The sequence below is a fragment of the Mustela putorius genome, unplaced genomic scaffold (assembly GCF_011764305.1).
Source record: "Mustela putorius furo isolate JIRA1106 unplaced genomic scaffold, ASM1176430v1.1 tig00003845_pilon_pilon_pilon, whole genome shotgun sequence".
Taxonomy (NCBI): domain Eukaryota; kingdom Metazoa; phylum Chordata; class Mammalia; order Carnivora; family Mustelidae; genus Mustela; species Mustela putorius.
The window spans coordinates 38,987,932-39,011,927 of record NW_025421998.1 but is presented as its reverse complement, the minus strand read 5'-3'; the positions used below and the strand labels follow the sequence as shown (position 1 = coordinate 39,011,927).

General features: G+C 41.2%; 1 protein-coding gene across 5 annotated transcripts in view; it reads left to right on the top strand.

The window, feature by feature from the left end:
- SLC25A13 (solute carrier family 25 member 13) overlaps nucleotides 1-23,996 on the top strand; it is a 180,299-nt gene that overhangs the window by 18,118 nt on the left and 138,185 nt on the right. For 3 of the 5 annotated variants that reach the window (XM_004767839.3, XM_004767841.3, XM_004767838.3), the window contains exons 2-3: nucleotides 7,934-7,987; nucleotides 17,168-17,310. In XM_004767839.3, the coding sequence (XP_004767896.1) occupies nucleotides 7,934-7,987; nucleotides 17,168-17,310 (197 nt within the window). Of the gene's footprint in view, nucleotides 1-7,933; nucleotides 7,988-17,167; nucleotides 17,311-23,996 lie in introns of those variants that run through there. The other 2 variants (XM_045062725.1, XM_013064176.2) reach the window with 2 other exon arrangements.

The window sequence follows — 23,996 nt, the reverse complement described above, 5'->3', positions numbered from 1 at the left end:
CAGAAAGGCTGTGGTTTGAAGCATGCTTAACAACGCATCTTGTCTCTATACTAATGCATGTTTCAGTAGCTTTTTATAATCACTGCTCTTCATTTGTTAGAACTAAGGAAAACTGTAGGATGAGGAATGAGTGACTTAGTGAATTCGGTAAAAAAATGATTTTTCTTCAGTTTGATAAGACACCTTATTCTTTCTTTTTGAGTTAATGCTAGCTGTGGTTTTGGGGAATTCCAAACTTTCTTTCGAAGTTACTGATTGTATCAGTCAAGGTTCACTTGCAAAGAACAGAATCTACTCTAGCTGATTTAAGCAGAGGGAGATTTAATACAGGGTATTAAATGGCTTACAGAATTTGTTGGGAAGGTGAAGAAACAGACTTCAGGTTGAGCTTCCAGGAGTGCCTCCTAGGCCCTCACGGCAGACCAGGCCACCAAGGGAGCAGCAATCTCTTGTATAGTCATGAAATGGCTTGCCGGAAGGGGGTGTTCAGATCTGTACTGCCACTGACATGGGCAGGAGGTTGGCATGGGAAAATCCAGTACTTCTAGCAATGATACTTGCTGGCAGAAGCAGCAGAAGCATGGCCCCCACCTTCCCAGTTTTTGCTTTACAAAATGTTGCCTTCCACATTTCACCTAGCTTCATTGGATGGACAGCACCTAGGCCACATAGCTGCAAGGGAGTCTGGGAAATGTAGTTTTAGCCTTCCAGTCTCTGCAGTACGGGAAGGAGAGTTGGGCCCAGCTTCTAAATTGTTGGGCCACACCCAGTAGAGCTTTCCTCTGGGATTCAGGTCCGCCTACTACACTTCCTCAGATTCAGAAGACAGGCAGAGAGATTTCTTTCTCCACCTCCCATTTTCTGCTTGTCCCTGCATGTGTGCCTGTACATACAGCAGAGGCTAGCTCACTTTGATGAGCTGTCTCTTCTGGTTTTTATTTCATATCTAAGGTAAATAATTACTTCATGACAGTAGAATTTTCAGTGTAAGCCTGTGCTTGTCTTAGCTTTCAGACCTTTTAGGTTTCTGGGTGGGGGGTGGGGGTGGTTGGGCACAGGGCTGAGTGAAGGCAGTGTTGTGCAGTTGGTGGAGTAGCAAAGCTGAGATTGGGATTTTAGGGCCTAACTCAGTGGGTCTCAGCTGAACCCCACAGTATAATCTCTTGCTGAAGCTTTGAAGGTACCCATTTCGGAGATTCTGCTTGGATTGACCTTTGCAGTCTAATCTGATAGGCCTGGACCTGATAAAACCCAGAAATTCTTCGGGAGACTTGAATAGACAGTTGGGGCTGAGAATAGCAGCCCCATTAGCTAAAGCTGTGGTTCTTAAATTTTAATAGCATCAGAATCACCTGGAGGACTTGTTCAGTGGTCGATTGCTGGCCCCACCCCCAGAGTTTCTGATTTGTAGATATGGGGTACATTGTAACAGTTTGCATTTCTAAAAGTTCCCATTGGAGGCTGATGGTCCAGTGCCCACACTTTGAGCACCCCTAGCCTAGAAGGAACTACTATGTATTTTCACTGTACAGATTTGATTTCTACTCATCTGAAAAACTTTCTTCCTGCATCAACATTTTTGGAGCATCTGCTTAGTTTCTTTTCTTTGCAGGAGTTGGGAGTAAGATGCATTTGAGGAGATCATGCATATATAAATAGATAGATATCGTACAGCTTTTCACTGGAAGAAGAGAGCTTTTCTTTTCTTTACATTTTCTTCTTCAAATTAGTTTCCATTATTCTGTGTAGGTGTTTTTGTGTTCTTCCCCACTGCCCTGTTGGACTCACAATTCTGTACTACTGCGATTTGTTAATGAGCTTACAACTGTGCTTGATTCCAGTGTTAGAAAGTCAGTTTAAAAAAATATTGCTCCACGCAGAAAAATCTTTCCTGAGGTTCTCCTCCTTTTGGCTGTTCTAACTCATACTAAAATAAGAATGAATTTATTTGTCCTGAAAGTATTTTTCTGGTTCTCCTTGTCATGCTTCCTGGCACCACCTTTTAAAAACACAGTCATTGAAGTTAAGTTCTTGTTGGCTATTTTTTAAATATGTAGGATATACCTAGTTAGTGCATCTGTTTTGCAAATGCTATTGTTAACCTGTTCAAGCTATTATATCTAATGTTTGTCTTGTCAAAAATTTTACATACTCAGTGGTCCTGAAATTTTGTCCTGTGAAACATAGATTCACTGAATTGACCTGAAATTTCCATATTAAAGTTCAGTAAAGGTAAACTTCTCCCGGTTTGGGGGGTGGGGAATATATATATATAGCATAGTTTTTTCAATTTTAACCCTCCCTCTTTTCACTGAGTCTTGACTGTGTGTGAAAGTTAGCTGCTATAGTATGAGGCTCTGTTGTATTGATTTAAGGAGCAAATGGTAATATTTCATAGTCATCTGCCAAGAACTCTTTTCCTTCATGGTGATTTTCCTAACTATGCTGGAAAACTAGTACCTTTATTTAAAACTCCTAATATACAAATTTTGTTTAATCGTGGAATCTGTTCTTACAAATGTAAATTCAGAAGCATGATGATAAAATCGGGCAATTAATTTGGAAGAACAGTAGTTGTAAATATTTACATGCTGTTAGTATAAGGAAAAAAAAACTTACAACAATGAGATTCAGCCTTCTGGAAACAATCTGAAGTTTGATGAATCTTCTAAAGGCTTGTTAAAGTGATGCAGAGTGTGCATGCTGAGCCACTGTTTGAGTTGACTTAAAAAGGGAGGCTGCATTTCTGTAGTTCCCCTTTTCCAGCTCCCCAAACTGCCTGGGTATTGATTTTTGCCACCAGGCAGAATCCATCTCAGTACACCTTCAGAACACTGGTACTTCTAGCTCTAACTTAATGTTGTCTCAAAAGAAGCTGTGTTCAGTATTCTTCCTTCACTGCACATGATACCCAACAAGATAGGAATGGGAGGTAGAAGTAGAAATGGGAATTCTGGCTATCCACACAGCAGTGGGGAGGCCAAGAGACCGGTAAAAGAGTTTTCTGAATTTATCCCCAATTGAACCATAGTTATTTTGTGCTTCATTAGTATGTTCAGGACCCAATAACACACATTTCCACAGGCCGCAGGGAAATTCCATGGTGTATCTGGAACTTGGGATCTGTTTTCAAGAAGTAGCATTGGTTGAGGCTCAGATAGCAGAAGGGATGAGTTAGGAAAGCGTCTGTGGTTGGTGGTTTGCTGAATGTTTTTGAAGATCCATGAGTTCCTTTCCCCTCCCTCCTCCTCATTTTTTCCTTCTCAATTTATATGCCAGGTTACTCATCGCTTAGACTTTTTGAAGAGTAAGCATGGCAGAAGATAAACACCTTTCCACAAATAGTACAAATAATGGATTTCATTTGAGGGCTTTAACTGTGTGTCCTTTTGTTGCTAAGCACTAGATGTTATTATCTCCTGTAACTCTTGCAACCATCCAGGACTTCTGATTTTACAGGGGAGGAAAGGGAGACTGAGAGGTCAGAGGTCTAGCTCAAGGTCACACAACTAGTAGGTTTAGATGTCACACCTAATCCCAGTTACAGGTGGGCTGATACTAAAGCCATGTTTTTTGTTATTGTTGTTTTGTTTTGTTTTTAAGATTTTTAAACATTTACTTATTTATTTATTTAGTGAAAGTCAGGGAGGGGCAAAGGGAGAGGGAGAGAGAGAATCCCAAGCCAACTCCATGCCCAGTGCAGAGCTCGATGTAGAGCTCAGCAGGGCTCGATCCAGCATGCTGAAATCATAACCTGAGCTGAAACCAAGAGTCTGATGACATGCAACCCATCTGAGCCACCCAGGCACCCCTAGAGCCATGTTCTTAGTTATAGCACTGGATGGATGCTACAGTCTGGTGGTTGTAGGATAAAATCTTGATTTCTAGGCATGTACTATATTAGTGGTTAACGTAAGTTATGGTCAGTTTGAAGCTCCCTACAGTGTGGCTCAGTGGAAAAACCAATAGAGAAGGAGGTGGAAGATTTGGAATCTGATCTCAGCTCAGATGTTACTTAGATATGTAAGCAGAAATGGGTACCAGATCTGACTTTTGGGGAAGTACTTGACCCTCTTTGAGCCTTGGTTTCTCCTTCTATAAAGTGGGTACAATATTATGCTGTCTGCAGGTCTCAGATTTTGCTGTGAAGATCCAGTGAAGTAATAGTTATGCATTGAAAATATTAAAATGTTCTATACACATTAGGTGATACGGCTTAGATTTGTTGGGTAACTATATGGATTTTTAAAAAATTAATTTATAGAATTCAGTACTTCAGCTAATATTTATTGAATGCCTCTTATGCCAAACATTATACTAGATGTTGGTCATACATTGATGAATAACTCCTGCTTTTTAAACAAAATTTTTTTTAAAAAGATTTTTTTTACTTATTTGACAGACAGAGATCACAAGTAGGCAGAGACAGGCAGAGAGAGAGGAGGAAGCAGGCTCCCCACTGAGTAGAGAGCCTGATGCGGGGATTGATCTCAGGACCCCGGGATCATGACCTGAGCCAAAGGCAGAGGCTTAACCCACTGAGCCACTCAGACGTCCCTAAACAAAATTTTTAATAAATTTATATACCCTTCACCCATTTCTCCCACCCCACTCCCCTGTCTCTAGCAACCACCAGTCTGTTCTCTGTATCTATTTTTTTTCCTCTGTATCTGTTTTTGTATAGATATATAGATTCCATATATAAGATCATACAGTACTTGTTTTTCTCTGATTTATTTCACTTAGCATATGCTCTTGAGGTCCATCCATGTTGCAAATGGCAAGATTTCATTCTTTCTTATGCCTGAATGATAATCCATCATTTATTTATTTATTTATTTATATGTATCTATCTATTTCACAATTTCTTTGTCCATTCATCCATCAGTGGACACTTTAGGTTGTTGCTTTGTCTTAGCTATTGTAAATAAAGCTTCAGTGAACATGAGGGTGCATATATATCTTTTCAAGTTAGTGTTTTCATTTTCTTCAGATAAATACTCTCTAAGTAGAATAGTTCCATTTTTTAAATTTTTTGAGGAACCTACGTAATGTTTTCTGTAATGGTTGCGCTAATTACCATTCTTACCAGCAGTGTACAGTTACCTTTTCTCTACATTCTTGCCAACACTTACTATTTTCTTGTCTTTTTTTTTCTTATAATTAGTCTAACAGGTGTAAGGTAACATCTCATTGTGGTTTTGATTCTCATTTTCCTGATGATGAGTGATACTGAGCATCTTTTCATGTATCTGTTGGCCATCTGTATGTCTTCTTTGGAGAAGTTTCACTTGTTCATGGTGTATGATCCTTTTAATAATATATTGTTGAATTTGGTTTGCAAGTATTTGTTGAGGATTTTTGCACATATGTTCATCAGGGATACTAGCCTGTAATTTTTTTTTTTCTTGCGGCATCCTTTTCTGGTTTTGGTATCAGGCTATGCTGGACTCATGAGTTTGGAAGAGTTTCTTCCTCTTCTATATTTTGCAAGAGTTGGAGAAGGATTGGTATTAATTCTTTGAATAGTTGATAGAGTTTGTTAGTGGAGCTGTCTGGTCCTAGACTTGTGTTTTGGGAGGTTTTAAATTATTGATTAAATCTCCTTACTAGTAATTGGTGTCTTCAGATTTTTATATTTCATTATGATTCAGTCTTGGGAAGTTGTGTGTTTCTAGGCATTTACTCATTTCTTCTAGGTCATCCCATTTGTTAATATAATTGTTATAGTGGTCTTTTATCTTTCGTATTTCGGTGGTACCAGTTGTTGATGTCTCCTCTTTCATTTTCGATTTTATTTTTGCCATCTGTCTTTTATGCTTGGTGAATCTGGTTAAAGGTTTGTCAGTTTTGTTCATTTTTCAAAGAACCAGCTGTGTTACGTTGATGTTTCCTATTGTCGTTTTAGTCTCTGTTTCATTGATCTCTGCTCTCATCTTTGTTGTTTTCTCCCTCTATGGATTGTGTTCCCCTGTGCCCCTTAGATCCAGAGTCGCGGAGTGAAAGCCTTGTTTCTTAGGGAGGTGCAGTCCTGCTGGGGGATACTGATGTGCATTTGGGGGTTAGCAATGGAAGAATGCTGTGGGAATTTAGGGCAGGGGAAGTTCACTCTAAAATAGCATTGGCCCGGGAATGCTTGATGAAGTGCATGGAATAGTGAAGTAATTAGATTTTGAAGGATGTGGTATTCAAATGGAGCAAGAATAGTTCACTTGGTGGAAACCTAACCTTTGTTTTTAAAAGGAAACCCAGCTAAGTGCCTATGGTAACCATATGCCTTTTAAAAAATGTCACATATGGGGGCACCTGGGTGGCTCAGAATGTTAAGCATCTGCTTTTGGCTCAGGTCGTGATCTGTGGGTCCTGGGATCAAGTCCCACTTTGGGCTCCTTGCTCAGCGGGGAGACTGCTTCTTCTCTCCCTCTCCCTCTTCTGCTTGCGCTCTTTCTGTCTCTGTCTCAGTAAAATAAAATATTTTTTAAAAATGTCACATATGGACTGTTTCAAGATACGGAACTTGGAGGGACTTTGTCCACCCTTAAGAGGATGGAGGCGTTTTTATGCTGTCTCATCTTCTTCAGTAGTGTTTGGCCTATCCTACCTTTCTCAGAATATAAACCCGAAAGGAAGGAATCTTCTCTGGAAATGTGTAGATTGGCACTATCATCAGTCTTAGGTTGTTTTTTCCTCCTTAATTGAATAGCAAAGAATACTAATTTAGAATTTTAAAAAGATTTCCAAATCTTACGGACAAAAAAATGCATTGGTGGTTACAAGTGCTCAGTTGAAATTAAAGGAGTTATCAGTCTTGCTTTGGGAAACAAGGTGAGTAGCCAACTCGTTTTAGAAAAACTACCTTTCCCATTCCAGTGATTAGTTAATAAAATTATTCCTCACAGTGGCAGGCCAAAAAGCTCGGCAGTTACACATTTAGAGACAGAGAACCCATTGTCCAAAGATCTCAGAAGAGCCTCTGCAAACAAACAGAAGGGATTTAGAACAATTTGCATAAATCTCCCTGTGGATAGCGACATGGCTCTGGTATTAGGGTGGTTCCAGGAACCCCTCCTTGGCTGTATCATGGGGTGACGCTGTGCTTGGTGAGACTTCAGTCCCATGACGGTTATTGCCAGCAGGATTGGGTGATGGGACACTGAATAAGCCCACTGTTTGGTTCCACATAAGGACTCTTTTGTGTTGGACTGGGGTAGCCATATTCAAGTTTGTCTTGCTTTTTCTCCACTGATGTTTTTGGACTTTGTGGGCTGGGGAATTAAGCACAACACCTATTCTGAGCTAATCTGTCAAATTTTGTTCTCAAAAGGTAACCATAGCCCCTTGTATTTCTAGAATGTGGAGAATAATAGTCATACCTTTGGAGACTTTGACTTCTTAAATTAAAAGTTGGGGAGGGAAGGAGACCTTGCTTGGCATGCCCAGATAGCTAGGTATTCATGCGTGTTCCTGGCAGAACTGTGAGAAGTAATTCCCTTGTTTGTTAATTTGCCTTGTTCACCAACGTCTTAACTGTGTTCTCTTGCATAGTTAACAAACAAGTTGTACTTTAATATTTAATATTCCTCTGTGGAAAGGTATGGATCACTCTGGTGTGTAGTTTAAAATGCCAGGTGGTCACAGATCTGTCTCCAGTTTTCTTTTTTCCTACTTTTTGGGGAAAAAAAAATGATATACATTAAGTACCACATATTAAGAGCTTTACTGGTTTCTTGCACAGACTGTTACCATTCTAGAAGCCACATAAGGAGTCTGATTTAAAATCCAGGGAGTAGTTTATGCAATGGGGAAATTTGGTGCTTTAAGTACAAAAATGACATCTACTAATTTCTAACCTGGAGTTTATTTTCTTTCAGTCTGCTAGCTTGATTTCTCAGCTTTGTTCTAATAATATAAACATTTTTATGTTTATTTATAGGTGGTTTTAACCAAGAGAGCAGATCCAGCTGAGCTTAGAACAATATTTTTGAAGGTCAGTATAAAGGAATGTTTCTTGTTTCTTGTTTGATTTGTGTTCTTGAACTTTTAAAGATTATTTTCAAACAGCTCTTTATTTCATTGTTTTTTATATATATATATATATATATATATATATATATATATATATATATAAAAAGATACCTAAGTAAAGGATCTTTACTTAAGACTTATGAAAGAGATTCATTTCAGTTCTATCTGTTTTTTGAAATGTGTCAGCAGCTTGCAGGTGACTGTGAGGACAGTATGGTTTACATTTTAATTTCTTGTCTCTCACTTGGTGTCAGATACTGGAAGGGGGTTTTTGGGGGATTTAGTCTTACAACTCATTGACCCTTCCAGGACTCTCCTATGTGTTGTGATGATTGTGGTTTTTCTCCTAGGAGGCTGAAAGCTCTTTGTTAACACTTCCATAATCTTGATCCATCCAGAGAGGGCTGTCTTTGCCTCTCATTGGCCATCGTTGTTTCCATCATCATCATCATTATCATGGTTTTATTGCAACTGTGGTTCATGGTGGAAGCCCAGTATGAGTAACAATACATACCAGTTCATGACAGATACCGTATATTTCCTTAGTTTCTTATATTTACCCTACTTGGTGACCTTGGGCAGTGAATGAATGATAGATACTCAAATAGAAGTCTACCCCAGGTCTCAAAGCTTGAATCACGTAATGTTATTTTACCTTGATTAAACTACTCAAAAAAGGAAAGGCCACCTTTGTAAAGATCATTCAAGAGGTGTATATGTGGGCCTTTTCTAAACATGATGGAAAAGCAGCTGTGCTGTATTCTTGAGGACCAAGGCTTCAAATGAAACACTTCGCATGCTGCTGTGTACCAAATACATGGCCCTGAAAGTCACTAATTCTGTGAGCATCTCTTTCCTCATGAAAGTGTGGTACGATTAAAAAATACTGAGAAATCAGAGAATTTGAATACCGACAGGATTAACTGATATCAAGGAATTGTTACTGATTTCTTTTTTCCCTGAATGATGATATTGTGATAGGAGCTATAAAGAGTCTTTTTCTGTTAGAGAGTGAAGTGTTTATAGATAAGATTATGTCTTAGGTTGGCTTTTAAACACCCCAGTTTTGGTGGGGGAGGGAAAATGCCTTGTCCGTGTGGTGGTAATACTTGACATTGGTAAAGGGAACATTGAGTTTCTTACCCTATTCTTTCTACTTTGTTCATGTATGAACATCTTGTGAGTTATAAAAATTTGTAAAGATTGAGTGAAAAAACTTGGGAGAAAGTGTCTAGCGCCTGATACGCATTGATAACTGACCAGTAAGTATTTGAAATTAAATAATTCAACACGAGAGACAGGCTTCAAAAGGAGATGGTTAAAAATGTGGGGGGAAGGGATGATATGTAAGGAGGTTTGGATTCTGTATAAGAAAGCAGAATTCTTTATAAATTTGGTTTTAACCTGGAAGGACAACACAGTATACAGATTTGAAGGTGGAAAAGGATTGTAGGTCATGCAAATCCAGAAAGCAGAAATGCTTTGTTTCTTACCTGGACTAGTATCTATTACTCTGCATTTGGGGCCCATCGTGATTGGGATGAGGTGTGTATGTGGGAACCGTGGACATTTTTATTTTATTGTGTATATTTAAGATTTATAGTATAAAACTTAAAATTCTAGGAGACCACTTGCAGTGGGTTGCCAGAGACCCTAGAGAAATGGGTAAAAGCTCATTAACCTCAGCTGGCAACGTCATAATCATTCTTCGAACTCAGGACCTCGCTATTACTTCTGTTTTCTAAACCAGCAGTAATTGTGGGCTTCCTTCTGACAGGAAATGGGAACAAGTTTGAAGATCTTAGTAGATGGTACGTCTTGGACACCTCTTGGTCTTTTGGCGTGATCCAGTAGAAAGATTCCACCTGGGTAAAAGCTGTGCCCACCTTTTGAGGCTGCATGGCAGCTAGGTTAGGTTAAGATCCCACTTTGGAGAGCCTGTCTTTTCCATCTACTCCCGTTAATAGGAGGCGAGTCCCTGCTGGAGACAGATCAGATTGGTCACAGTTCTGGAGAGCCAGCTGTGGTGTTTCTGTGTCAGTGAGCCTGAAAGCTGGGGCGGGATCTTTGGCAGCACGTGGGGAAATGCCGTCGGCTCTTGGGGTGGCTAAGACGACGTGGCTTTTGAGTGAGAGTGTGACTTAGAGTCCAAGGGAACGATGGGGCCAGGAAGGCGGGGGTGGGGGGGAGACTGTCCATGAAGAAAAGAGTGATCAGCAGTTTCTGGAAGGGATTGTGGCTCTGGCAGAGGTTTGGGTGATCTCATCAGGCCTGGGCAGGGTCGTACCAACACAAATCCACCTTGGCTCAGCATGTGGGGGATCTCTTGTTTACCGTCTGCCACAGATGGTGTTGTGGTGGGAGGAGAAAAGGTATGAGGAGAATTGGGGTGAGGGTTGGGGACTCTGCCAGACACTGCTCCGCTGTGGCCAGGCTTTCCCGTTAAGTGGGGGGATCAGCAGTAAGCTCTCTGCAAACTGGGCTACTTTGCTGATTTTCTGTGACTTTCTCCTGACTTTTCTTCCTGATAAATAAACCAGCCTTCTGACTGTCACGCTAGTTAGGGGATTCTTCTGTAGCTCAGGGGAGGTGGACCTTTGGACCAGATGAGCTGATAGCAGGGGAGATGGCAACTGTGGAGGTCCGAGAGAGCCAGTGGAACTGGCAGAGAGGAGGAAAGAGGGGTCCTGGAGGATGGAGATGGGCCCTTGAGAAGGGTTACACTTTCTTCTTTTTTTGTGGGGAGGGGTTGCTTACTGTATGTGAAGTGTAGCATTAAGTGTTGGGCTATAAAGATGCATAAATCATGGATCCTGCTTTTTACTAGTTCACTGTGTGTAAGTGTAAACAAACAAAAAAAAGCCATGATATGGTTGATAAGCATTATGTGGTGTTAATTAGTAGGAAGATGATGTGGGGCTAATTAGATCTAGCCGAGGTCATTGCAATTATAGAGAGGTGGTGGTGTTGGAGCTGGGCTTGAGAGTGAGTAGGTACTTACCAGCTGGAGATGGTAGAGGGGGGCTGTGGGCAGAGGGCAGAGGAGGGCCATTCCGGGCAGAGGCAGCAGCAGGTGTGGAACAGAGGGCTGTAAGAATGCCAGGCGGGGGGTGACCTGGAGCACAGGCTCTTGGGCAGCACAGTTGGGTGGTGGGCAGGGGGCACTCGATGGCTAGCATTCCTAGCCTGAGGGGTTGAGTTGGTTATGCAGCCTCTTCGGGTGACAGGTGGTGGCTAACATTTTGTCTGCATGTGGAAGTTGAAGTCCAGGTGTGGTCAGTTTCATTTCTAATCTAAGTGTTGACATGCGTTTTGGAGCAGGTGTACTGAGTACTCCCAGTTTAAATAAAACACCGTGAAACTTCAAGGCGAGTAGGGTGTATAGAAGAGGTATAAGCAGCAACCAAGTCTTCAAGGAGTTCAGCTTTTACACGGGAGACCACATTTACAGGTAGGCAGCGGGTGAAAAAGAATCTAGGTTCACGTAAGTGCCAGTGCGGTGAGCGAATATGGAAGTTGAGGTCCAGGTATGGTCAGTTCTGTTTTGTGGCACACAGGAAACCGAGAGGCTGGAGTGGCCTCTGTGGTGAGGAGAAGGCTCCCTGGAGAGGGACCTGGGAGAGTCGCAGGGCGAGTCGGCACTGGAGTCAGGAGGAGGGCAGCTGGGGAGTTCCGGGAGAGAGGGCCACATTCGAGGGAAGGCCGGGAGATGGGTTTGCGAGCACACAGCCTCTCCGCGTTGAAGGATTCTTGCTCTTTCAACTTGTTGATTTAAATTCAGCTCTGTGCCAGGGAGTCTGCCAAGCCTTACAGGGTGTGGGTGACAAAATTAGCAAGGTAATTGGGAGTTTGGCACGCCTGCTGAACAAGAGGAAGCCACTGGGTTCATCCAGTGACACTGGCAGGGTGGGTCGAGATTTGGCAGCCGGGTCATGAGTTAGGCAGCCTTGGCGGGTAATCCCGGTGCAGGGCCCTGAAGACTTGTTAGGGCTATGATAGCAGCAGGGGGATGGAGAATGGGGGAGGTTAAGACATTTTGAAGGACTGCTTGATGGACATGATCTTGTACAATGTACGAGAGGGTGCAGAGGTAAATACAACCCCTGGATAGAGCTTGGGTTAGGGAGGTGCCAGTAAAGAGAAGGGGAAAATTGAGAAGGACAGTGTTCGCTCAAGGGAGAGCAAAGAGGGTGGTATGTACTGTTTACGGGTGGAAGTAGCTGAATGCCTGTAGTGTACATTGTGGGAGATGACAAAACTGGGTTAAAGGGACTAGACAAGGGGAATAGGCCTTATGACAGTTTGTAATGATACATAGTGAATTACACTTGGATTTTTTATAATTGTTCTTTGTCAGCAAAACATACGTATTTAGAAATTAGTTAACAAAATTGGAAAAACAGTTAATTTATTGAAAACTTAAGATGAGAAAATGCCTCATATTGGCAAAAATTTAAAAAGCAAAAGTATATAAAGAAAATTAATATGTGATTCTGCTGTATAGCTAAAATCCATATCTATATCTATGTATAAATATGTAAAATTATATTTTATATACCTCTCTCTGTCCGTATCTCTGTGTATGTATATAAAACCTTTTTTTCCTTAACAGGAGAAAAAATACTTTTTTATCCAGCTTTTCCCTTTACCTAATACGTTAGGAAAACTTTTTTCCTATAATTGAATGTATTTCTACAGTATTTTTATTGTCGTGAGCTATCCCTGTGTATGGCTCTTTTTACCATAATTTATCTAGCCACTTCATATTTTTGGATGCTTAGTTGTGTTTTCTGCTTTGCTAGTATAACAACACTGTACTGAATACTCTTGGACCTGCATTTTTGCATATAGCCTGCGTATGTTTAATCATATTAAAACTTACAAAAATTTGTAAGGGAGAGAGAGAGGCTTCAGGTCACTTGTAAAATCTAGTCCCCAAAAAGGATTAAATACCATTTTAAAGGTAGTGAGAGCTATGTGGTCCACTCCCTTGACGGGGACCCCTGTGCGCCCTGGGGCCCCATTGTCAGTACATTCTTACTATGATCTGTCTGTCCGTCAGTTGAAGGAACAACCTTTGACATTTTTACTGTAATCACAAGGCAGACCACCCAGCCTTGGTAATGCTCTGGTTTTGCAATCTGAAGAAAACTGTTTTCCATGTTCAGATTAATATGTTCTTATATTTATAAAATTATTTCATTATCACCTCTAAAAACTGGGGCAGAAAATATCTTGATTTTTTAAAAAATGTAAAATGCTGAGGTATAAATCAAGTGCCCAAATCATAAATGTACATACAGCTCCATTAATGTTCCCAAAGTGAGCTCACACCCATATAACGAGCCCCCCCAGAAGCCATCTGATGCCCCGTCTAGTCAGGATCCACCTCTTCTGAGGGGAACCAGTTGTCTGGTTTTCAGCTTCTTAAAAATGGAAAAAACACTATATTTTCTTGTGTCTCATTTCTTTCATTCTTGCTTTATTTATTTATTTATTTATTTATTAGGAAAGATTTTATTTATTTGACACAGAGATCACAAGCAGGCAGAGAGGCAGGCAGAGAGAGAAGGGGGAAGCAGGCTCCCTGCTGAGCAGATAGCCCAACATGGGGATCAAACCCAGGAACCCTGAGACCATGTCCTGAGCCAAAGGCAGAGGCTTTAACCCACTGAGCCACCCAGGCGCCCCTCACTCTTGCTTTGGTTGTTAAAATTCATTCCTGTTGTTGCATGTGGTTGGCGTTCTCCTATTCTCATGGCCGTGTTGTATTCCGTAGTGTGATTGTACCACAGTACACAGTTCATCTGTACATCCTTTTGTTGGTTGTTGTTTGAGTTATTTTCCATCTTTTAGCTATTGAAGCTAATGCTGCTATGGACATTATAATGCCATTGTAATGGCACACGTTTCTGTTGGAGACCTCCTTAGAGTTGAAATTGCTGTGTCTGAGGTTCTGTGCATGTTCAGTTAGAGGAGATGCTGCCAGACAGTGTTCTAAAGTGGTTTGACAGTTTACTCTCATGACACCAGTGTATGAGAATTGCATTTGCTACCTGTTTCTGCAAACACTTGTTATTTTTTTTTAATTGTCCTATGTAAGGGTTAGAAGTATGGCATTATAATTTTATTTTGCACTTTCAGTGGAATTCTTTTTAAGGGGGACAGCAGCTCAACAATGATTCTGAATGTTACCTGGGGGAAAAATCAAAGACTGATCATGGCCCAGAAAACTCCCAGGAGGGAAAGTAGCACAATAATTTTAAACTTTCTTCCATTCAATAGATGTGTATTGACTATGGTTCTCTCTGCCTGACACCAGTCCAGGACCCTGAGGATGTTGCAGTGAGAACCACGGGAACAAATCCTGTCCAGACAGAGCTTTCCCTTTAGTTGTAGCAATTAAGGTGCATGTAGTTTTGGAAGAGTAGACAGGTGAGTTGGCCAGGACTCCTGCTGGAGGAATGGTAGGAGTTGACAGCACATCCCTTCATGGAATTTGATGGATGAAGCATCCCTTCATGGAATTTGAGGGCAGCCCTAGAGGGGAGTCTCTACCTTAGGAAGGCATTTGTCGCCAACTGATCAGAACTAGTGTTGAAGAAGGACTTACTTGCCAGGCTGTTCCCTGATGATTATGTGATAATTAGTATGTGATACACTTGCATCTTAAAGACAAGGGAAGGGAGAATGATTTCATTTGTGCTCCTGGGACAATCAAGAGATTAAGTGGGAAAAACTAAAGTAGGAGGATCCTCATCTCAGACCACATAAAACAATAAAGTACCAGTGCATTGACTTAAAAGTTAAGAGAAAATATGGGTAGATATTAGTCTTGAGATGAGGAAGGCCTAGGTTTTAGATTTAGAAGTAAGCAATGGAAGAAATTGCAGAGGAGGAAGAAAAATCTACAGACTCCGTTATCTACAAGTATCAAACTGGATAAATATTTGCAACAAATCTGGTAGGGGGGAAAAAGGGCATGTTCACACACTGCTGGTGGGAGTGTAGATTGGTACAGTCTTTTCTGGAGAGCAGGGTGATAATAAGTATCAAGAGCAAGATCCTTCAAGTTCCCTCTCCTTGACTCAACATTTTCTCTTCCAGGAGTGTAGCCTTTGAAGATTGCCAAGAATTTGGATAATTGTTATATACAAGCTGGTTACCTTGGCTTTATTTAAAAATAGCCCAAACTGGAAAACAACCTTAACATCTACTGGTGGGAGAAGAGTTAAATTGTGTTTTTAGCTAAACTAATTACTCACCGCTGTAAGCAAACTAGGTATGATTCTTGATCATGGCTCGTTGTAGTTAGCTGGGACATCTCCCTTGTACTTCTGTCTTGTTTTGCTTCCAGAAGATCAAATATAATTCTTCCATGTTTCCAAAAAGCCAATTCAATGCTAAGTGAATAATAGGGGATTCTTGGACCATTTTTGAGCTTTTCTTTTGTACCATGCTAAAAATTAACCAAAAATGGATTGTACAGAACATTTATGAAGTGCTTATTGTGTATAGTGTGTTGTGCTAAGTATATTATGTTATTATTCGTTTATTTCTAGCATTGACCTTAAGAAACAGGCGGTGTTGTTATCCCAGTTTTACAGGGGAGGAGCCAGAGGCCCGGGAAGCTTACTTTACAGGTCATCCAGGAGGTGAGAGGCAGAAGCAGAGCTCAGTGCATCCCAGGCCTGAGGGACTCCAGGGCTGGTTCCTGAGTATCTAAGCAAGTTTATCCTGCCTTGGAATTAAAATGCAGAAGTAACAAGTGACTTTTAGAAACAGTTGTAATGGGACTTGACCCTGTGGCTGCAGAGGGAGTGGAGGTGCTTTGGTTGCACTTCCCTTCCCGGGTGCACCACATCACAGTGGCCTCCGGGGTGGTCACTGTCATCCAGCTTGCCTTGCTCCTTGTGCAGCTCTCGGAATTCACCTCTCCACCCCCAGTCACTGTCCTGTCCCCAGGGTCAACAGGTCTTCTCCTCTGCCATCAGAATACCGGATGATCCTGTGTTGTTTCTCAGCATCCCCTGTGTCCCCTGGGACTCCACAAGACAGGGATGAGAAGCTTCCTGCTTCCCGGCACTGGATTCTGCCACTAAAGGCAGGAGGAACGCTGTGTGAAAGCATTGAGTGTTGGGCCATTTCTACTCTGGAACGGAGAGGAAGCTAACTAGAGTAGCCTTTCACATCTCCTTCCATAAAATCCCACGAGCAGCCATACAGTTGACAGTTTGCTTTCCAGCTTAGCCTGTTTGTCCTGCTTTCTTGCATTATTGGTGTCATTGAAACAAATGGGGCAAAAGAATTAGGTTGTTCCCATCCATGATTTTTTTTTTTTTAAAGATATTTATTTATTTATTTATTTATTTATTTGAGAGAGAGAGACAGAGAGAACATGAGCGAGGAGAAGGTCAGAGAGAGAAGCAGACTCCCCGTGGAGTTGGGAGCCCGATGTGGGACTCGATCCCGGGAGTCTGGGATCATGACCTGAGCCGAAGGCAGTCGTCCAACCAACTGAGCCACCCAGGCGTCCCCCATCCATGATTTTTTAAAGCTGTATGTCCTTGCTAAAAACAAGATGTAATTTTCCTTCCAAGTTTCTGTAAACTAGGGTTTCTCAGTGTTAATACTGCTGACATTTGGGGCTGGCTCACTCTGTTGTAGGGGGTCATCCTGACCTCTCCTAACTAGATGCTGCTAGCATCCCTTCCCGTCAGGTTATGACAGTCAAATTTGTCATCAGACACTGTCAGATGTCCTCTGTGGAGAAATAGAAAACAAATGGAGAAAGTGCAAAGCAAGAGAAACCTCGCCCAGCCCTCCCGCCCTCCCGAAAAGGCAGGTTACATAGAGAGGGTGGGCCTCTTACGTTTTGCTTGGCTGTTAGGTGGATGTTGGTGTTTAAAAGCGGGACAGTCAGGCTAAGCTGCCCCCAGTTGAGAACCACTGGTATAAATATAAAACTTGGAAGACTTAACATGTTTCTGTTTTTTTCTGTGAGATGTTCGGAAATAACTGTGCTTGAGAAGAGTGTATTATCATGTCTGATGTCTTATCTGTTGAATATTTTCAGCTTTTTCACATTGATCTCATGATTATGTACTTTTGAGGGTAAAATACTTTTTTTTTTTCTAAACAGTATGCAAGCATTGAAAAAAATGGTGAGTTTTTCATGTCTCCCAATGACTTCGTCACTCGATACTTGAACATTTTTGGAGAAAGGCAGCCTAATCCAAAGACTGTGGAACTTCTAAGTGGTGTAGTGGATCAGACCAAAGATGGGTATGTTTGTTTTTAATTATCTTATTTAATATTTTTTGTTTGAAATAGCTTTTTATCACTTTAAATATTAGGAAGTCACTGAATACCTTTCTCTCTCTCAAGAGCTTTTTGTCTACCTATTACAATTAATTCATTATTAGGAATTATACCTTTAACATTTCCTTCTTATCACAGTTGGGGATTCTATGTGTGTGTATTTTTTGTTTTTTTTTTTAAGATTTTATTTATTTAGAGAGAGAGAGCATGCTTGAGTTGGGGGAGGGGCAAAGGGAGAGGGAGGGAGAGAATTTCAAGCAGACTCTACACTGGGCACAGAGCCCTGTGTGGGACTCAGTCTCATTTCCCTGAGATCATCACCTGAGCTGGAATTAGGGATTGGATGCATAATTGACTGAGCCACCCAGACACCCCGTGTGTGTATTTTTTAACAGTAAAGAACTGCTTATGGTTTTAGAGACTTAATTATAGTTGATGAATGGTGTGAGATCTACTAAAGTGTTTGTACATATTTGGTATTTTTCAAGGGAACTGTAAGAATTGTGAGTAAATGTAAAATATAGCTCTATGAACATGATCTTTCCCTCTGCTCAAATAACTTTCGAAATCTTTTGTATGATTAAATCGTATGACTCTAAACAGAATAATATGATGATTCCAAATCACTAAGAAGGCATTCTACCCAAGCTGGAAGAGACAGATACTTTGCAAAATGCCTTTGGATTTCTTTTCCCCTACAGTGTTGTCACATTTTAAAAATGAGTTTTTCCTAAGCTGTTTAAGATTGTAGCTGGCTGGGGCACCTGGGCAGCTCAGTGGGTTAAGCCTCTGCCTTTGGCTCAGGTCATGGTCTTGGGGTCCTGGGATCGAGCCCCACATTGGGCTCTCTGCTCAGCAGGTAGTCTGTTTCTCCCCTCACCCCCCAACCCTGCCTGCCTCTTTGCCTACTTGTGATCTCTGTCTGTCAAATAAATAAATAAAATCTTTAAAGAAAAAAAAAAAGATTGCAGTTGGCTTTTACCATTAAGTGTGGAATTTTAGGCCCCAAACTCTCGATAATAGAAATACCAACATCCCCTAGTAGCCAAGTACAACGTCCAAGAGCTGGCCTTCTCTGTATTACCTGTGGTAGACCCAACCTCCCACCCTTGCTACCTGTCAGCACCCTCTTCCATAGATTGCAGTGACCTGCTCTTCCAGAGTGGCTTTCTCTAGCTCTGGGCCTTCTCTGTTTGTCACCTGTGATTTTTTCCCACATGCACTGGTGAAGATACAACTATGGTAAAATTTGTTGATGTATCGCAAATGCTTTCAGTTTTCACCAGCACTTTCCTTTTCTTATTTATATACCTGTGGTCCCATCTTGCATGGAAGTAGTCTCCTCTAAAATGAAGGTGTTGCAGGTAGGAGCCCAGGTAGGAGGGAGAAGGATGGATCTTGGCAGTGATACTCACAGTCATATCCCAGAGAGTTGCTGGATTATGCCTTCTCTGTTTATTCCGGAAGAGGTTATTTGAGTTACTTCTATTTTCTACCTCCACCTGGACACAGCATTCTTTGCCTGGTGGGTAAGTGTGTGTAATGCATGAGCAGCCCATCGTTCCCTCACAGGGCCTCCCCAGGGTGGCGTATATATTTCATATATTTTCACACTATATTTTTTTAATATATATTTCGTATTTTTCACATAGTGTGACATATATTTCATATATGTCATATATATGTGAAATATGTCACACTAGTCCATCGAAGCAAAAGCTAGATAGAACATAGATTTGTTCCAGCAGATGTATTTTTGTGGGGAAAATTTGGTTGCTTTCACACACCTTGTGTTCATGATTCATACGAAGTGTGACCAAGCTCACATGCAACAAGAATGATTTGATTCAAGGTTTAAAGCCAATTTTTTTTCTTACTTGATGGTTTAAAAATTCTTGGGCGCCTGGGTCGGTCAGTGGGTTAAGCCTCTGCCTATGATCCCGGGTCCTAGGGTTGAGCCCCACATCTGGCTCTCTGCTCCGCGGGGAGCCTGCTTCTCCCTCTTCCTGCCGCTCCTCCTGCCTGTGAGGGCTCCTTGCTTTAGGAGTGTAAGGGGTTCCAGGCTCACAGTGGGTATTCCCTACCTCCAACCTGGAAATCACTCTTTTCTTCAAGAAGTCCTGTTTTTTTTTAGGTTGGGAATGGGGCTTAGAAGCAGAGCTGGGCACAGGTTTATCGCTACTAGGTTGTTACTACTACTCTGGCTTCTCAGTGGAAAGAACAGAGAAATGTATTTAATAAAATCAAAACTTCATAATGACATTTCCTATTTACATTTAACATGTTAGGAATTTTTCCTAATAGTTCATCTCTTTCTTTCAGTGAACATTTTGGTTCCTTATTAAATTAATATATTTATGGGCATTAACTTGTATAATTGTTATACCTTCTAATTTTTTTCCCCCATTAACAGGCTTATTTTTACAGGTGCTCTCCAAAAATAATAGCCTTTGATTCATTAGATAACATACTGTACTATAACGTACGTTGTACATATATAACGTAACAGATACATTTTTTCAAAAGCTTCTAACAAATCTGAAATGCTGGCTCTGCTTTCCTGGTTGTGCAGATGAGCTAGCTAGGGCTGTTGCTGACCAGGTTGTTCACCACAAGGCCTGGCTGGCTCCAGAGACCGTGTGGCCTTTCTACTGCTTCAGACTGCCTTTTCTCTCATAAGCTTGTCATCCTCTTCAACTTGACATTTTCTTTCAGATTTTGTATTAAATATCAGTGTTTGACTGTAACAGAGAAAATCTTAGATGGCCTCAATCTCTTGCCCTATGACTTTTTCTTCATTCGGTTGCAAAAACTTCAGTTTCAGAAAATAACGATCCATAATCTTTTCATCTTGACACGATTATTTGGAGTTTTTTCAGTGTCTCCTATGATTTGTTAACCTACATCAATATTTTCCATCATCTGAATGTATTTTAATTGCAGTTCTTTTATAATGCAGTTCTTTTATAAACTTTTATAATCTTTTAGACTGTATCAACCAATTCTCTTATTTCCATATGCGGTTCATATTAACAGTGGTAAATAGCTTCATCATTTTCTATGAAATTATGTACCATACTTTATGAAATTGTGCCCTTCTAGAGTTATTTCAGTTTTCCTATTGTTTCTAGTTTTCCTTTTGTTTAATTAATTCCCTTGGAAGAACCTAGAGGCATTCCTCGATACAAGGGTAGAAATATTTTAAGTCTCACCATAAGCATTGTAATTCTTTCCAAAAGAATTCAAAACTGAGTAAGTTGAAGAACTTGTCCAGACTATTAAAGCTTTCTGAGCTAGTAGCACAGCACTGGTGTTTGAGCCGAGACCTGCCCAAGCCCCAAGCCTGTTCAGATGTTCGTGTGCCATTTTCCCAAAGCCTATCCTGGACACACAGCTCCTCAGTATTTATGTCACACATAGGTGTAGCTGTACATCTGTTCTCAATGTAAAACTGAGAATGCCTTCATTTCCCTTCCTTTCCCTTTCATTGGAAGCAAAGCATTTATCAAGTTGACAAGTCACAAATCGTCTTCCCAAATCAACTACTGTTCTTTGAAAAAATTATACGACGAAGCCACATGTTGGCACACGGAAGCACAACACCTACAGCAGCCAAAAGAGAAGCACTGGTGTGGGCTCTGTTTTGTCTCTCGAGGCTCTTTCCACATCGCTTGGCTGGCCAGAGGGATTTTAGTGCATAACCTTATTAAAATTTGAGAAACTATTTGTAGATTGTTAACTTTAGGAATAAATATAGTGGCAGCTATGCTGACCCAGATGGCAGGGTGAACTGTGGTAGTTACTTTTTAGGTAGATACTGGCGCACGAGTTGTGGTCTCTTGAGTTTGTAGACCAGGTCTTGCATATTTGCAAATCTCCAGTGTCTAGTCCAATATCTGGCCTCTGTTTCACAGCAATTTGTTGACCAAATATAGGTAAATCTACTGAGAAGTATTTATTCCCTTTCCTACCCCTTAAGTTATGAGAGCTCAGGTGTACTGGGGCCACCAGAGGCTTGAAGAGGTGAAGAAGGCTTCTCTCCTAAAGAATCTGCCTTTGGAGGGAGTGTGACCCTGCTGCAGCCTTGGTTCTGGACGTGGGGTCCCCAGAACTGGGGTGGAACGAATTTCTGTTGTGTTCAGCAACCTAGTTCTTGGTAGTCTGTTAGAGCAGCTCCAGGAAACTCCTACATTCACACACCTGTTTTCTCTGGTTAGAAAGCCTGTAGTCGAACTGGCCTGATCGTGAACTGCCTTTTTTCCAGTAGTAACTTTTGGCCAGATCCCGACATTTTCCAGGTGGAGACCCCTGCCGCAGCCGGTCTCTGTGAGGGCACTGCCCCTTCCCAAAGGCTTCGCTTCTGTGTGGTGTTGGGCTGAACTCTAGGCATGAGAGTTAAATGCCTGTGCACTGCATGAACTTAACGGACAGGGATTCTCTTTCTTTGGAGCAGTCTTTATTCTGATTCAGTGTTTCATTGGGTAGTGACTTGGTCATACTTCCGTTCTGTGGGCTTCTTGCTCATTTTATGAAATGCAGAGGGTGGCATGCCAGGAACATGGGAAAGTGTAGGACACAGTGATGGGAGAGGCAGGCCGTGGTCGACTGTGTAGGAGCTTGGTGTTGAGGATTGGAGATCTTTGAGAGCACTGAAGAGCCGTCAAAGGATAATTTGAGTCCGGCAGTTGTTACAGTTTGCCTGTGTTAGAGCCTTCTCAGAGTCTTTGATTTCACCTTTCCCCACCCCTCTTCTAATTGCCTGTTGTGTTTAGATTTTCCCAAATTGCGCCATTTTAATAGATTTAATAATGGGTTTAATCAATTTGTGAGGTTCCTTGAGAGAAAGGAGAAGAAGCTTTGAGTGCCCAATCCTGGAGACTTTGCTTGGTGGGCCTCATGGGTAAGGAGAGCTTATTGCAGCGTTTGAGGGGAATGAGGAGGAGGAGGGGTTGGAAAATGGAGGGTCTCTAGGACTCTCTGATCTGGGGGCCAGATCCTCTTACCTTAGCCAGACGGTAAGAATTCTCTGCTTGATGTTGGGTTTATTTGTATGATTTTTGATGTGTGTCTTAGATTTGTCATCATTATGGTTTTGTTTAAAATGGGATTGAAGCTTTCTTTGTATATCATCCAAGGGTAATTTTCACACATTATACAAGAGCAAGTAAAAGTAATTTTGTGATTGTCCTTTTGAGCTTTGCAAGCATGTTTCTCTTTGTTATTTAATATTAAGGGATATGTCATTAGGGAGAGCTGGGCTCAAGAGCTGTTTTCCCTAGTACTTGAACTTCTTACCTGGGAAGATTAAGTGGGGCCTCAGTAAGCTGGAGGTATTGAACGCCTTGCCTCTTGAGCTTAGGGTGCTCATTGCACGGTACAGCCTGACCCCTGTCTTTGTGGGGGTGGGCACTGGCTGCCTCTGGCATCCGATCAGTTTGCTGAGATCATGTATGACTTTAACATGTACATGTTTTCCATCTCAGGCAAAGAAGTTCTTTGTGGTCAACACAAGAACAGAAGTTGGCTCTTCTTTTGAAAACAGAACAGTCAGAAATGCTGATTTCTTAATGAGCTGACATGTCCATTTTACCGTTACAGCCCCCACTTTATTGTATTAAAATGATAGCTCTATAATCAACACATAATTCCTTTCTCTTCAGAGAACAGAGTTCTGGGCCTGTTCTCATTTTGAGGCAGGAGGAATAAGGGTGTCAAAGAAGAAACAATAAAAAAGAAATCTAGGGCTTTAAAACGTGTGGCTGTATAAATTAGGTGTGTTCTCTGCCTTTCCCTTGTTCGTTCTTAATCTGAGGGAAGGAAAAGTATGGCCTGTAGATACTCAACAGGGTGAAGGAGGATATAATAATGGTGTTGATAACATCAGTTTATATACCTGTTTTCACTTTGTGAGGCTGTTGCAATGAGATCCCGGCCTTGGCCACATGCTGGGAGTTAATGAGGTTTACAATTGGCAATGCTTAAAGAGTATTAGGGTAATGTATTTAAATATCAGCAGTTCCCAGTCAGAAATGCTCATCATCTGTCAAATATAATCCGGAATCAATACGAGGAGGTCTTTAAGTTTGCTAATGAGGAGTGTTTTCTACATGCTAGGGTGGACACAGATTTCAGATAAACACCTGAAATTCATAAACTATAGAATTAAGCAAAAGCATCTCTTTCATTAAAAAAAGTTGGTAATAATCAACAGCAGTCACCTGAGAAGCTTAAATTTTCTTCTTAGTCATCAGACTCCCAAATTAATCTACCAAAACAAAAAGCCTCATTAGCAGCTCTCATTGAATCAGTGTTATTTTTTCTTTCTCTCAAGGTGTCTGATTAACCCCCTTTCTTTTTGCATTTCTCACTTTGTGTTAATATTTGATGTCTGAAATCATAGGGGGGTGCGTGCAATGTGGTGGCTAGACACTGTCTGCAAGGAGCAAATTAAAAAGAATTCTTAAAAAGGTTTGTATTATGTCTCTGGTATATTAGAAAACCTTTAGGAATGTCAGGTGCCTGGGTTTATTTTTCTTTTTAATTTGGGAAAGGGTTGATTAATGACTGGGTGTTGATTTCACTTCTCATTCATATGTAGGGACAGCCCTCCTCCTCTTCCCCCTTCTTCTGCTACATAGGAAATGCAGGCC